General features: G+C 36.9%; 2 protein-coding genes across 2 annotated transcripts; one reads left to right on the forward strand and one right to left on the reverse strand.

Annotated features, from left to right (window-relative positions):
* Nucleotides 1-265: 265 nt before the first annotated feature.
* Nucleotides 266-3,424, reverse strand: LOC145774048 (ADP-ribosylation factor 6-like). The gene has a single exon (XM_082585186.1). It carries the CDS (start codon nucleotides 3,341-3,343, stop codon nucleotides 2,816-2,818), a length of 528 nt encoding a protein of 175 aa, XP_082441312.1. The 5' UTR covers nucleotides 3,344-3,424; the 3' UTR covers nucleotides 266-2,815.
* Nucleotides 3,425-7,902: 4,478 nt separating this feature from the next.
* LOC145773875 (zinc finger BED domain-containing protein 5-like) lies at nucleotides 7,903-9,744 on the forward strand. The gene has a single exon (XM_082584997.1). It carries the CDS (start codon nucleotides 7,903-7,905, stop codon nucleotides 9,742-9,744), a length of 1,842 nt encoding a protein of 613 aa, XP_082441123.1.
* The last annotated feature ends 4,999 nt before the right edge of the window (nucleotides 9,745-14,743 follow it).

Genomic DNA, 14,743 nt, shown 5'->3' on the forward strand with positions numbered 1-14,743 from the left:
TTTTTGTTTTATTTTTTGCCATTTGTTTTTTGGGTTTTGTGGCCGTGCTGACTACTGATAAATAGCCTACTACATAATTTTTCATTCAGGCACGTTTTAAACCTTTCAAGGTTTTGCCACCTTTTCCCGTTCGTTAACGTGCTGGTAGATCTATATCGATTTTTGTAGTTAGTATCTTTTTCGTCCCGGACGCGTTAATGACGAAAAATAAAATGATTGATTGATTGCCACAACAGCTGTTTCGAGGTACTGTAGTTTAAATGATTGCTTAAAACATTTACACATGGCGACTTTAGAAAACAAGGTAGCCCATCAATGAAGTCACAAGAATAATACTCCCACAAAAAATGCTTAACTTTCATGTCCAAGAACACAATTGCTCATAACAGCAGAGCCTTGCCAGTAAACTTGACACACCAGCTGTCAAACCTTGTGCTTTCAATCTTTGCTCAACTCAATTTGGTCCAGAATGACAGTTTTAATATTTTTTGTCAGGTAAGTGTTGAGTAAGGGATTCTTTCATACCATTCTGACAAGCATTGGCCGGCAGCAGGAAAAGAAACAAAAGAATTTTACTGACTAAACAAAAATTGGAAGTTTTTTCTGTTTGAAATACAACTTATTAATTTCAATGTTGAACATATTAAACTACAGCATAGCAGTAAAATCGACCTAGTTTACAGTCCTGGTTACATAACTCATCGTGTATCTTTATTTTCAATACAAAGTATAAAAAAACTGATCAATAAAAACAAACAAAGTACTTGGAAGTGAACTTACACGGAAAGCTGTTCCTCTGTTCGATTTGTATATTCAGGGCAAATAAATAAGAGGAAACACAATAAAGATACAAAAATGGAATGCTTTCTTCACCATGCACTGCGTAACGATAGGTGGTATTGCTTGTCCGCGATGATGACAAGGCATGAAAAATGTGAACAAAATTGGGGTTCAGGGGTTGTATACTCTTCAGGTATATAATTACTATCAAATATCCATGTATATAATGTCACTGTAGCTAAAGACTACAAAAACTTTAATGAATTCAAATCAACCAATTCACAAATAAACAATAAAGAGGATCGCACATAATGTGAATAACTGTGTGAAAAAAATGGCATAACTGCAGCATAAGTAAATTATGTGGTTTGTCCCATCAAGAAAAGTTAAGAAAACAACTCAAGATTGGTAAACGCAACTCTGGGGAGAAGAGCATGATCTCCGTAGCGCAAACATTCATTTTTGAAAATTTGCGTGGTCTACATTTCAGCTGAAAAAATGTTACTCCAACAATAAACATATAATTCAGGTTCAGAAATTCGTTCACAAAATGCATTTCACTAAAAGTGGAATTAAAATGATATGTGAACAAAATACTAAATAACGAGCATTGGGCAGTAACTACTCAAATACATGAATATAGGAAAAGTTCAAAACGTTCATACAAAAACTAATTTAAATGATATAGAAATATATCACTTAAATACTAGTATTACAGTATATAAATAGAAAAAAGGTAAATGTGAGCACACGGTGACTCGGTGAGTGTTTAACTTCAATGACACTGCAAATTGATCCGCTTGGTATATTAACTACAGCAGATCACTACATATGCGTCAGTTAATTTGTTGCACATAAAAAACTTGTTTAATTTGTTATCTCTTTAACAGAGGACAAATTTTAACAGAGGACACAATTTAAAAAAGTCGGACTGAAGGAGGAAGATGCAAGGGACAGGGTGAAATGGAGAAAAGGGATTAAAACAATTGCTGCGCGGAAACAATCGGCCACCCTCACTAGTGGGGAACAAACCGACGATGGATTATGATGATGAAATTTTACCCGCAGGCTTGTTAAAATAGAGCCAAATGCCATATTAAAGACAATAACGTTTGACATGTAAAAACATATTATACGTACTCAAATAAAACAAACATATATATACTGTAATACAAACAATTCATTGTTTACAGCAATAGTTGATATGTATTAAATAATAGGAGATGTTCTACTGGTGCAAATTGAGCTAAACTATCACAAGATGTATACAGTGACAATTTGAATTCCATCATTTTTACATTGATTCAACGTCTGCGGACGTTGGGTAGATGTAAAAATGACAGATTTTTGTCTGGGTTGTTAATTGTTAAAATTTAAATCTTTCCTTTTTTCTAACTTAATTCAAACTTTGCGCGCGATAATTTTGTCTAGAGTTGAATTTTCATTTTGCGTGTTTAGTTGGTTTCAACAACATGGTCCTGTGTTTTGCCATGCTAGACAGGTAGTCACTACCTGGTCTAGCCCCTGAAGAAGTCAGTCGTGTCTGATTGACGAAACGTCGGAATAAAAGCAAATTGTCACTGTATACATCTTGTGATAGTTTAGCTCAATTTGCACCAGTAGAACATCTCCTATTATTTAATTTAATGCCTGGTGAACAGCCTCATTCAATTTTCAGTTGATATGTATATCACATTTATATGACTATCTCGCAAAGGTAGCCTATTCCAACAAATAGGTTTTACTTAAATACAAGTGAAAATGCCTGATGGCAAGTGAAAATGCCTGATATTTTAAGTACTTTTCGTACGTCAACAGCACATCTCCAACATTGCATTTTTACTGAACATTCAAATGTGTATTTCCTACAAATATTATACACAGTTAACATAGTTTTTACCTTAATGAGGTTATTTTTTTTTTTAACAAAAACCTTGAGTTGAATTATTGCTTTTAATGGCAAACAAAATCTGAATAATCTCCACATAAAACAGTGCAATGTTAAACAGTATACACATACATTGTGACAACCATACTACTGCTTTTGGTTTGAGACAAGCCACTGTAATCCTTCTGACAATCCGTCACCTGTTGTTGCACAGGATGGCTGAACAAACCACTTTCTCTCACGTAATAGCGCAAGATCGAGTACTTGTTGTACTTCATGTGGCTTTATGGCATTTGGAAGATCCTGCTTATTGGCAAAAATTAAAACCACTGCTTCTTTCATTTCACGGTCATTGATGATTCTGTGTAACTCTACTTTTGCCTCTTCAATTCGGTCAGTGTCAGCACAATCAATGACAAATATAAGACCTTGAGTGCCTGTATAATAATGTCTCCACAATGGGCGAATTTTATCCTGCCCTCCAACATCCCATACATTAAATTTAGTCTTTTTGTACTGAACTGTTTCTACATTAAACCCCACTGTTGGAATAGTTTGGACAGGTTGTCCTAATTTAAGTTTATATAAAATTGTTGTTTTTCCTGCTGCATCGAGACCAAGCATCAGGATTCTCATCTCTTTGCCACCAAAAAGCTTTGTGAAAAAGTTTCCCATGATAAATCACATCAAACAGGAGACTAATTGCAGAGGGAAGTTAAATCATATATATATATAGCTTATAGGTGTAATCGTTTCATTGAAACAGAATTCTAAAAAAGCACAAAATGAAATTTTTAACTATGCTTTGTTTCAATATGTGGGATGAACTTAAAATGCCTCCTCTAAAGACCAGTAAACTTAAACTCTTTTACAATGCGTATTGTATATATTACAATAATTAGAGAAAACTTGTGGAACACTTCAATGAGGAAGCTTGTGGGATATTCAGCAGAAACAGTTTGAAAAACACTGGTCTGAGCCAAAAAATACCATGTAGCACTAACAAAAAAGGTGCTGCAAATGGTCAATGTTTTCAAAGAATTGGGTAGTTACGGTACTGGAAGTGCAGAGAAGAATATTTCTTCAGACAAAACTGGGAGTTTGTTTAGTTTCAAAGTTATTTTTTAATGTAATAAAATTTTGTGTGAACTGTGAAACCAAATTTAATTTGTCTTTACAGAATCAGTTTGACTACCGGTAACACAAGCATCAATACTAGAGTGCATCAAACCAACCCTATGAAAAATTTTTCTCATGGCAAAATATTAAAGTTGCACTACCCCTAGAAAAAATGCTTTGTATAAAATATTATCAAATTTAAATGAAGACCAGGTCCACATCGAGCTTGAAAAAACGAAAAATAAGGTTATTCCACATAAAAACAGCCAGAGAGAGTGAGAAACCTTTTATTTTGTCTACTGCGAAAAATAGTAAACATTTTGTCAATATGAAAATATTTTGAACATGAAACTTCTCAGATTTTGTTGAAAAGTTGTCAAACTATGCCTTAGGCCAGGGCTTCCCAAACTTTTTTGCTTGCAACCCATTTTAATATCGTAAAATGCTTCGAGGCCCTTTACAATCAAAATGACAAACAGTGCAAAATATATCATACATTTGTGATATTTATTGAAAAGCTTAAATCTAACAAAAACCAAAAAAATTTAGCGTTCTCAGTTCATTTTGTTTTTATTTATTTCTGACCATAACGAAGCCTATGGGCAGCCTACAGGAAACAAAACAAAAACAAACACATTTATTCAGTGTGAACCAAGCAAGGCCAGCCGTGGCGCAGGGATTGTTAATGCAGGTCTCAAGGCAGTTTCAACGTTGTTTAGGCTGGAACGGTAGGCGAAGTAAGAACATTTCAGATAAATCATTTTTAAATTTTTGTTTCTAGATGTTCAATTGTTTGATAAACGCATCAATTTTAAATTTCAATGCAAAATATTGATGTTTTCTCCTAGGAGGGACAAATTAAATTCGTTCAGTTTTTCAAGCAAATCTGACGTTTGGCATAATTCTATAAGCTAAATGTCGTTGCGAAAATGGTGGACCAAGACTAAATTTGAATCTGTTGGAAAAATCACAATTTCGGTTTTCAAAGTTAATTGGCTAGTCATTTTAAAGGTTTGACTTTTGAAAGCCATCTCATTTTATGATGCAGTAGGCTAAAAAAGTTTTTAACTCCGATTTCATTTCACCTCATAAATTTTCCAAAATACAGGCAGCCTATTGATTGCGCGACACTTAATAAAGAATAACTGTCACAGCATCTCGCACAGAAGTGTTAATATGCAGCACCTTGTGCAAATTGGTATACTTTCTGCGATTCCTGAAGTTCGTTACGTGACCCCTTGGGGGGTCGCGACCCACAGTTTGGGAAGCCCTGCCTTAGGCTACTAAACAAAAGAATTCAAACTTATAGATCAATATCTCAAAAAGTATGTCCAATGCCCATGGTAGCCATTTGAATATGGAGTACTAGTACTACGGGTACTACTAGTACTAACTACCAGTGTTGCCAGATTTAAAAAAAAGAGCCCAAAAATGCGCCAAAGCAATTTAAAAGTAGCCCAATTTGCCATCGCGATGTCAACGATTGAGCGACGAAGGCGCAAGCTTTTTAGGGGGGTTTTGGGGCATGCCCCCAAGAGTCATGGACAAAGCAACATCTTTGTCCATCATGCTGATTGTGTAGATACAAAATGCATCCCGGTACACTGTTACAACATACAAGAAGTAGAATGTTCAATATTGAATCAAGCATTGTTCAATAGAAAAAAACGGAGCTGGTATACAAGTCCCCCCTCCTTGGTAACTCATGACAAAGACAGGACTCGATCAAACATATAGGGTGAAACTACTTTACCTTTACTTTACTGTTCACACACTTCAATCCACATGTTTTGGTCAATTCCTCTTTGTCATGAGTTACCAAGGGGGGGGGGACTTGTATACCAGCTTTGAAAAAACTTGGACTGAGTGGACAATGCTATACAGACTTCATACAAATTCCTATTTTCAAATTCAAGATACAAATGGTTCCATAGTAGATGCTAATGCATAGCATAAGCCGTCAACTCAGATGAACTACCAAGACCCGTCAAAATTCTATCATCAACTGCTGAAGCTTCATTTTTATAAATAGAGCTGTCATACTTCAGCATTGATGACCGGGGATGGTTTTGATTGCAAAAACTTTCGAAAAGACTCGTTCAACCAATGCATTGCTGATTGGTATACATTGTTAGTGCCAATTGAGCAACTTCTCTAAATTTATACTCCCCTGCAGCATTTCTAAACTCGTACACCTTGGTACAAAAAGTACGGTACAACAATCTATCATTGTTTTTTCATCATACAAGGAAGACCAATTTACATTAAGAAAATTTCTTCACTGGCATTTAATTTTTCCCAGTTTAATAGACCTTTTGCACATTCAAAATCACCAGAGCGTGACGTTTGAGTTACGCGGAGTCTGAGGGTTGATAACACTAGCCGACAAAAAAAAAAAAAAATTGTGGAGCCGGCGGTTTTTGAACTGATTTAGACTAACTTTGGGGCGCTGAATCCGAAAATGCAATCAGTTTTTCTCCATCAGGTCAACTTTTTAAGTTACAGTGATTCCACTGCATGAGTGAACTTGTGCATAAGGGCCATTCCGTGTCGATTCACACAGTCAAGAGATTCAACCTTTCGATTTTCTTTAAATTTTACACACCTTTTTACTATTCTATATGATGAACACTTGCAAAATTTGAGTGAAATATATTGAGAAACACGAGAGTTATGAACCATTTAGTTTGGGGGGGTCTGCTGAGGGGGCACAAATTTTTTTTGGCCATGTTTGAGGCCCTATTACTGCTAAAATAAATTAGGTAACAACCCAATTTTTTTACAGGTGATAGTACTTCTGCCAAATATTGAAAAAAACAACATCGTTCACTTTGTCACTCTAAAAGGTCAAAGGTCATAGACTCCCAAATTTGGCCGTTTCCAGCTCTCGGCTAAAATTTTCTAAAATTTGAAAAGCTCACCAAGACCCCATTTCTGATTGATTTTGGCTGAAATTTGGTGAAAATGTTGTTTACAGGATTTTCTATCAACTAAAAAATTTTAGTAGAAAATATTAAATAGGTTGGGAGATATTTTATATGAAACATGGGTCAAAATGGAAAAAAAGCTAAAAGTGGGGTCCTTTTAATATCCCGGTTACCCATAACCCCAGGGAAAATTTGCACTGAAATTTTATCCACATATTTACTAAAACATGACAAGTCTACCATGCAAAATTGATCAATGGGTCTCAATGTTTTATAGAAAGTATGCGTCAAAGTAAATCCAATTGTGGCAACCCTTCAAAAACAGGAACAGGATGTTCTTCACTGTGTACAAGTGTGTAGCACTGGCCTGATTGCTGAAGCTAGGTTTGGATATTGCAAGAAAGTCCTATTTTCCTGTTTATGCCTTTTGTGTTTACTGCACAAAAACAGCAGTAGCTATTATGATATTTTAGCTCATGCCACACCATTAGACTTCTTTTGTTTCGTCCATTAACGTAAATGTTCTTTCAAAGTTTTGCAAACAATGTGGGGAGCCCAAGACTTATCTTGATCCCCAACTTCACTTTACAGTAAAGCAGTGCTCCGCAACCGGTGTGCCGCGGCACACCGGTGTGCCGCGAGGCGATGCTAGGTGTGCCGCGGGATAACTATCATCAGAACATACTTTTTGAAAAGAAAGGAGTTTTGTGTTTTAAAAATTCGCGCTTTACCACTGCAAGACAACTCAAACTCCAGCTAGACTTCCCACTGTGTATTTATGATGTTTTTATGACTCACAATTAAAGTTTTCGCAATGGGAAGGCTGCCTTAGTTCTGAAAAAGGCTGGTTAACGTGGTTAGTGTGTTTTTAGAAGTCAGGCTAGGTCATTTCGAATTGTCAGTCAGCAGTGTTCAATAAAAATTTTCGTATTTGTTTCCTTGTATTTACAATTAAAGTTTTCGCAATGGGAAGGCAGCCCTAGTTTTTAAAAAAGGCTAGTTAACGTGGTTAGTCTGTTTTTAGAAGTCAGGATAGGTCATTTCGAATTGTCAGTCAGCAGTGTTTAATAAAAATTTTCGTATTTGTTTCCTTGTATTTTTCTAGCTTCGCTTTATTGTGAGCTAATAAGCTAATTCATTTGCAGTCCTTAAAAAAATCCTTGAAAACTAAAATTAACTAAAAATCTAATGGATAAGTTCTTGAAAAGATCAATAGAACCAGATAGCATGCCTAGTACAAGCCATGTTGCAAAAAGACCGAAGGTTTTAAAGAGGAAATACAAAGCAGATTACCTTCGGTTTGGATTTACTTGGTGTGGTAACGAAGAAGCTCCGAAACCACAATGTGTAATTTGTGGAGAGCAACTTGCAAATCAAGCAATGGTTCCAAGTAAACTTATCCGCCACTTACAAACAAAACATGTCAATTATGCCAACAAGGATAAGAAATTCTTTCAGCGGATTTTAAGTCAAAATAGAAAGCAAAAACACTTTATGAAATCGTCTTTCACAATTTCGGAAAAAGCATTAGAAGCTAGTTATCACGTAGCAAAACTGATTGCACAACAGAAAAAACCGCATAGTATTGGGGAAAAACTCTTAAAACCAGCATGCCTAGAAATTGTTCGATTGATGCTTGGACCAAAGGAAGTTGAAGAGGTACGGAAAGTGTCATTGTCTGCAGAAACTATTAAAAGACGAATTGATGATATGTCTGGTGATATACTTGAAACTCTAATTAATAAACTAAAAACGTCTGGGAAGTTTTCTCTTCAGATTGATGAAACAACAGATATTAACAAAAAAGCACAGCTGTTAAGTGTAGTACGTTTTGTCAATGGCGACTCCATAACAAACGAGTATTTATTTTGCAAAGAACTTCCAGAACGAACGACTGGCCAGGAAATTTTTAGAGTGACCAACGAGTTTTTCATAGCCCATGGTATCCATTGGAATAACTGCATCAATGTTTGCACAGATGGTGCATCAGCAATGGTGGGCGAAGGAAGAGGTTTTGCTGCATGGGTAAAACGTCAAAATCCAGCCATTCAACTTACGCATTGCTGCTTACACAGGGAAGCCTTGATGATCAAACATTTGCCAACGGAGCTGACAGAAACAATGAACGACTGTATCCAAATTGTTAACTTTATTAAAGCAAGAGCTTTGAATTCAAGAATTTTTTCATTGCTATGCGAAGAAATGGGATCAGAACATCAATCACTGCTATTTTACACTTCTGTGCGTTGGCTTTCCCGGGGAAAAGTTCTCGCAAGACTTTTCGAACTACGGCATGAAATAAGTCAATTCTTATTAAATCAGAACAACCATGATTTGTATAAACATCTTGAAGATGATCATTGGATTGCCAAACTTGCATACATGGCCGACATATTTGAACACTTGAATGAACTCAATATCAAAATGCAAGGCAAAGGTGAAAACATACTGACATGTTCTGACAAGATAAGAGGATTTAAAGAGAAAATAGTACTCTGGAAAAACGAGTTAAAAAGGGGATCACTGAAAATGTTTCCCAGAAGCAACCTAAATAGTATTGATAAAGAATTGGTGTTTGATTTGGCCAAAGAGCACTTAACTTTGTTGCATGAGAAATATGACCATTACTTTTTCACAATTAACACGGAACAATACGATTGGATCCGAAATCCTTTTGCGGCTAATGCTGAAATATCAACGCAAGACTTGACTTTGCCTGTTAGAGAAAACTTTCTTGAACTACGAAATGATAGAACTTTGAGATTAAAATTCAGCGATGTTCCACTTGATGAGTTTTGGATTTCAATTGAAGAAGAATATAAGCAAATTTCGCAGGCTGCTATTAAAATTCTGCTCCAGTTTTGCACCACTTATTTGTGTGAACAAAGTTTTTCTACTTTGGTATTGATCAAAAACGATAAAAGATCCTGCTTAAAAGAAATTGATGGTGAACTTCGAGTTGCTCTTTCAAATATTGAGCCAAACATACAGCGACTGTGCTCATTGAAACAAGCGCAAATATCTCATTAATAAATTAAGCTATAGTTTTTTTTTACATTTTGAGTATGTGTCGGCCAAATTGTGCCGCAGAACTTTAAAGAGTTTTTAAGTGTGCCGTGAGTAAATAAAGGTTGCGGAGCACTGCAGTAAAGTAAAGGTGTGGAGTCTGAAGGTGTTGTGTGTCCACACCTTTACTACCGTTTACTTTAAAGTTTACTTTAAAGTTTTCTTGCTTACTTTACAGTAAAGTGAAGTTGGGAATCAAGATAAGTCTTGAGCTCCCCACATTGTTTGCAAAACTTTGAAAGAACATTTACGTCAATGGACGAAACAAAAGAAGTCTAAGGGTCCACGTCTTTTAGGCGCAGACAATTAGGCGCCGGTCTAATAGGCGCGCACACTGTGGCGTCAGGATATTTAGATGCGGAGCACTGTGGCGCCCGTTCATTTAGGTGCTATTCCTAGTAAAGTCTGCAGATTGTATCTGCTCAGCTTTGACAAAACCTAGTCGGGGTTTTGACGGAAAACTAAATTACTGTTCACTCAAGCCTACCACCCGCTTGAACATGATATAAGCTACAGTATATTTTTTACTGATGTTTAGTGTAGTTATTAATTGACTAACTACAAGTGAACTCAGTCATGTTCAGAAATTTGAATAATATATTGAAAAAGCTTTTGCTGATGCAAACCTGGACTAACAACAAATAAATGCCGAACACGCCCATTAAAAAAACAATATATTTTTCTGTTCAATATAACATTTTGTGTGAAAAGCATTGCTGGTTTAAGCAGCTTCACTCACGGAAGCCATGACATATTTTTCTTTTCAATACAACATTTTGTGTGAAAAGCATTGCTGGTTTAAGCAGCTTCACTCATGGAAGCCATGACATAGCCTATTTTTCTTTTCAATACAACATTTTGTGTGAAAAGCATTGCCGGATAAAGCAGCTTCACTTACTGAAGCCATGACTAACAACAAATAAATGCACACGCATTAACAAAACAACATATTTTTTCTGTTCAATATAACATTTAGTGTGAGAAGCATTGCCCTACCTGCCAAGCTGATAAAATCTACAGACTTTACTAAGAATAGCACCTAAATGAACGGGCGCCGCAGTGCTCCGCACCTAAATATCCTGACGCCACAGTGTGCGCGCCTATTAGACTGGCGCCTAACTGTCTGCGCCTAAAAGACGTGCTCCCAAGTCTAATGGTGTGGCATGAGCTAAAATATCATAATAGCGACTGCTGTTTTTGTGCAGTAAACACAAAAGGCATAAACAGGAAAATAGGACTTTCTTGCAATATCCAAACCTAGCTTCAGCAATCAGGCCAGTGCTACACACTTGTACACAGTGAAGAACTTCCTGTTCTTGTTTTTGAAGGGTTGCCACAATTGGATTTACTTTGATGCATACTTTCTATAAAACATTGAGAACCATGGATCAATTTTGCATGGTGGACTTGTCATATCTTAGTGAATATGTGGATACAATTTCAGTGCAAATTTTCCCTGGGGTCATGGGTAACCGGGATATTAAAAGGACCCCACTTTTAGCTTTTTTTCCATTTTGACTCATGTTTCATATAAAATATCTCCCAACCTATTTAATATTTTGTACTAAATTTTTTTTAGTTGATAGAGAATCCTGTAAACAACATTTCCACAAAATTTCAGCCAAAATCAATCAGAAATGGGGTCTTGGTGAGCTTTTCAAATTTCATAAAATTTTAGCCGAGAGCTGGAAACGGCCAAATTTGGGAGTCTATGACCTTTTAGAGTGACAATGTGAACGATGTTGTTTTTTCAATATTTGGCAGAAGTACTATCACCTGTAAAAAAATTGGGTTGTTACCTAATTTAGTTTAGCAGTAATAGGGCCTCAAACATGGCCAAAAAAAAATTGTGCCCCCTCAGCAGACCCCCCCACACTAAATGGTTCATAACTCTCGTGTTTCTGAATATATTTCACTCAAATTTTGCAAGTGTTCATCATATAGAATAGTAAAAAGGTGTGTAAAATTTAAAGAAAATCGAAAGGTTGAATCTCTTGACTGTGTGAATCGACACGGAATGGCCCTTATGCACAAGTTCACTCATGCAGTGGAATCACTGTAACTTAAAAAGTTGACCTGATGGAGAAAAACTGATTGCATTTTCGGATTCAGCGCCCCAAAGTTAGTCTAAATCAGTTCAAAAACCGCCGGCACCAAAAATTGTGTCGGCCAGTGTAATCGCTTGTTTACTACGGTTTATGAAGGCGTTTCTTGTTATTGCAAGCAAGCGTGAGGTCGGTGGCAGGTGAAAGTAATTTTTTTGTGTTTATGAATTGTTGTAGATTATCGGCACACTTCAATTCTTGTTCGTTTTAATCATAATGTTGGCTAACAGACTAGGAAAGGCAATTTAGGACGCCATTGTGAAGCGTGTGCATTTTGACCGGGAATTATGGACCACGATAGTGGCACCTTGTCTTGCAACATTTTATTTTTATTCTGCATAACATAATATGCAAGCATCATGAAGTGCAGTTCATTAGCAGCTATTTTCTGCTTCAAAAGGTGAAAAAATCCACTCCTCTGATATATTTCTTTGTCACTCACATTACCAGTGTACAACTGAAATACAAACATATTACCCCCATTTGGATCAACTCCCACTAATGACTAATGCCTTTGCAGTGTTCGTACTTTTATAGTTCGAGTACGTTTGCGACTGACGGTGAAGTGAGGACAGTGTTTCGAGACGTAGGCCTACTTCAGTGCAGTCGATGATGATCATGGTGCTTGGGTAGTCCTTTTTGAAGTCTGGCTTCATGGTTGCTATGACAGGCCCGTAGCCAGACATTTTCAAGGGGGGGTTCCCAAATCCAAAAATATGGACCTTTTGATAACACTTTCTTCTTTGCGTGTCTCCAAGCAAGCAATCAAAACATAGGAAGTGGCAGTACATAATATACATATAGACCAGAGGTGACAAACCTGCGGCACGTCAAAGAATTTTGTGTGGCCGCAAAACAATTTGACAATCGCTCATGCATTGCATGCATCGAACAGTTTTTTTCTAAAAATGCACTTTACAAAAAGTCGTTACAGTTAAAGTCGAGGCTGACAGAGGAAAATCTTAGTATGTAGTTGACAGTTGCCACCTCGTCTGTTCGACCTAATATTGAACGCTTAGTCAAGCAAAAACTTTCCAAAAATCCCAATAAGCAAAAAAATTCAATGCTTCTTGCTTCAATGTTATTTTTTAATATTTTATGCTTCAATGCTGCATTAAATAGCTTCAGCTGTAGGATTTGCATGGGCTTTTGTTTGTTGTTTGAGAAAGAAATTTCATTAACTGATTTGTTGTTTCGGAGCATAATGGTCGAAACATTTAGTCAACTTAAGCTAACAGGAAAGAGTCAAAAAAGAAGAAATCATACCCATATGAAAAAAACGCTTCTAAAATTAAACTATCTTCATTATCAGTGCAAGTACTGTTGCTCTATCCTTTTTGCTCAAGTCGATTTGTTTTTATTTTTTATTGTTGTAGGCCTTTGTTTCGATTCTGCGTAAGAGAATTTCAACTGTGTGGGTTTTATTACTTTAATCTGCCGTTTGTTACTTTTTATAAATAATATCTTGAGTCGCTTTTAAAAGATTTCATAGTAGGTTAGGCTACGATTAAAAAGTTGTGTGGCCCGATAACTCGTGTGTAATTGACAAAGTGGCCGCCACCGCAAAAAGGTTTGTCACCCCTGATATAGACCAACAAACAAAACAAACTTCATATTGTCAACATTAAAAAAACGAAATAAATAATCAGGCTACAAACAATTTTCACATTAACAGAACACATCTATAGGGGCGCCGGAAGCGGGGGGCAGAGGAGGCGGATGCCCTTTTAAGGTCATGTAAGCTACTGCACATTTTGCAATAACAATTTCTGCTATTCGCTTTTAGCCTAAATCGTCTACGATATGCGAGGTTCTAAACCAGGGATCCGCAAATAGTGGGTTGCGACCCAAATTTTAATCGCGAGACCATCCACAGTGGGTCGCAAAAGGGTTTAAACTTAACTATAAATATAGCTTGTATGTCAAAAATAAATACAATCATATACCGTAGGCTACTCTTTGACGTACTCAACTACTGAGTTTCGTCTTTCCACCTAAAACATCGGGAAGCTGATCGTGAGCTACATGTTCAGAACAATGGAAAACCTCTGTCCTTCTGCCCCGAACCAAAATATCTTGGGGTGACACTAGGCAGATCGCTAGCATACCACTACCATTTGGTGTCACTGCGCATGACATTGACATCAAGCGCTGGGCTACTCAAGCACCTGGCAGGCTCTAGCTGGGTGGCAAGGGATGACACTTTGCCTATAGCAGCCTTAGCCCTTGTCTACTCTTCACCAAAGTTCTGTGCACCTGTGTTGGTGCTGCAGTGCTCACTGCCACAACATTGACACTGCCATAAACAGACCTCGAAATTCACGGCGGACACGGTGGTCATGTCCGCCGTCACAGCATGTGATGTCCGCTGGAAGTACCATTTAGATCGGTCATATTTGTCCGCCGAGAAATAACACAGGAACTAGCGATACAAATCGTCATTGCATAGCACGAACAACTGTTGCGAGAATATAATTTCCCGCGCATTCTAGCGCGCATCTAGAAAATGTGAATACTGTATCGTATCCCTTAGTTTCCATTCAAGCAGGAAAACTTCCAATTTTTACGTTGCTTCAACAATTGATGACATTGAATCAGCGTAGCAAAGGTGAATTCTTCGCCAAGAATCGATGGGAGTACCAGTTCAGTAGCCTACTTCTACACTGATCACGCGCAACTTATTTCAAGTCTTACGTCACAACGTCTAGCTTTGATCTCCGAGTAATATTGATAAGGCAAGGTTGGTTACAAAATTTGTTAAGCTTTGGTATTACAGTAAAAAAGAAAAGGCCCAGGAAAAATTCACTTTCGCTCACATGACACGCAAAAATGAACCTTAAGAAAAAAGCCCAGAGAAA

This window comes from Aplidium turbinatum, chromosome 7 (assembly GCF_918807975.1).
Source record: "Aplidium turbinatum chromosome 7, kaAplTurb1.1, whole genome shotgun sequence".
Taxonomy (NCBI): Eukaryota; Metazoa; Chordata; class Ascidiacea; order Aplousobranchia; family Polyclinidae; genus Aplidium; species Aplidium turbinatum.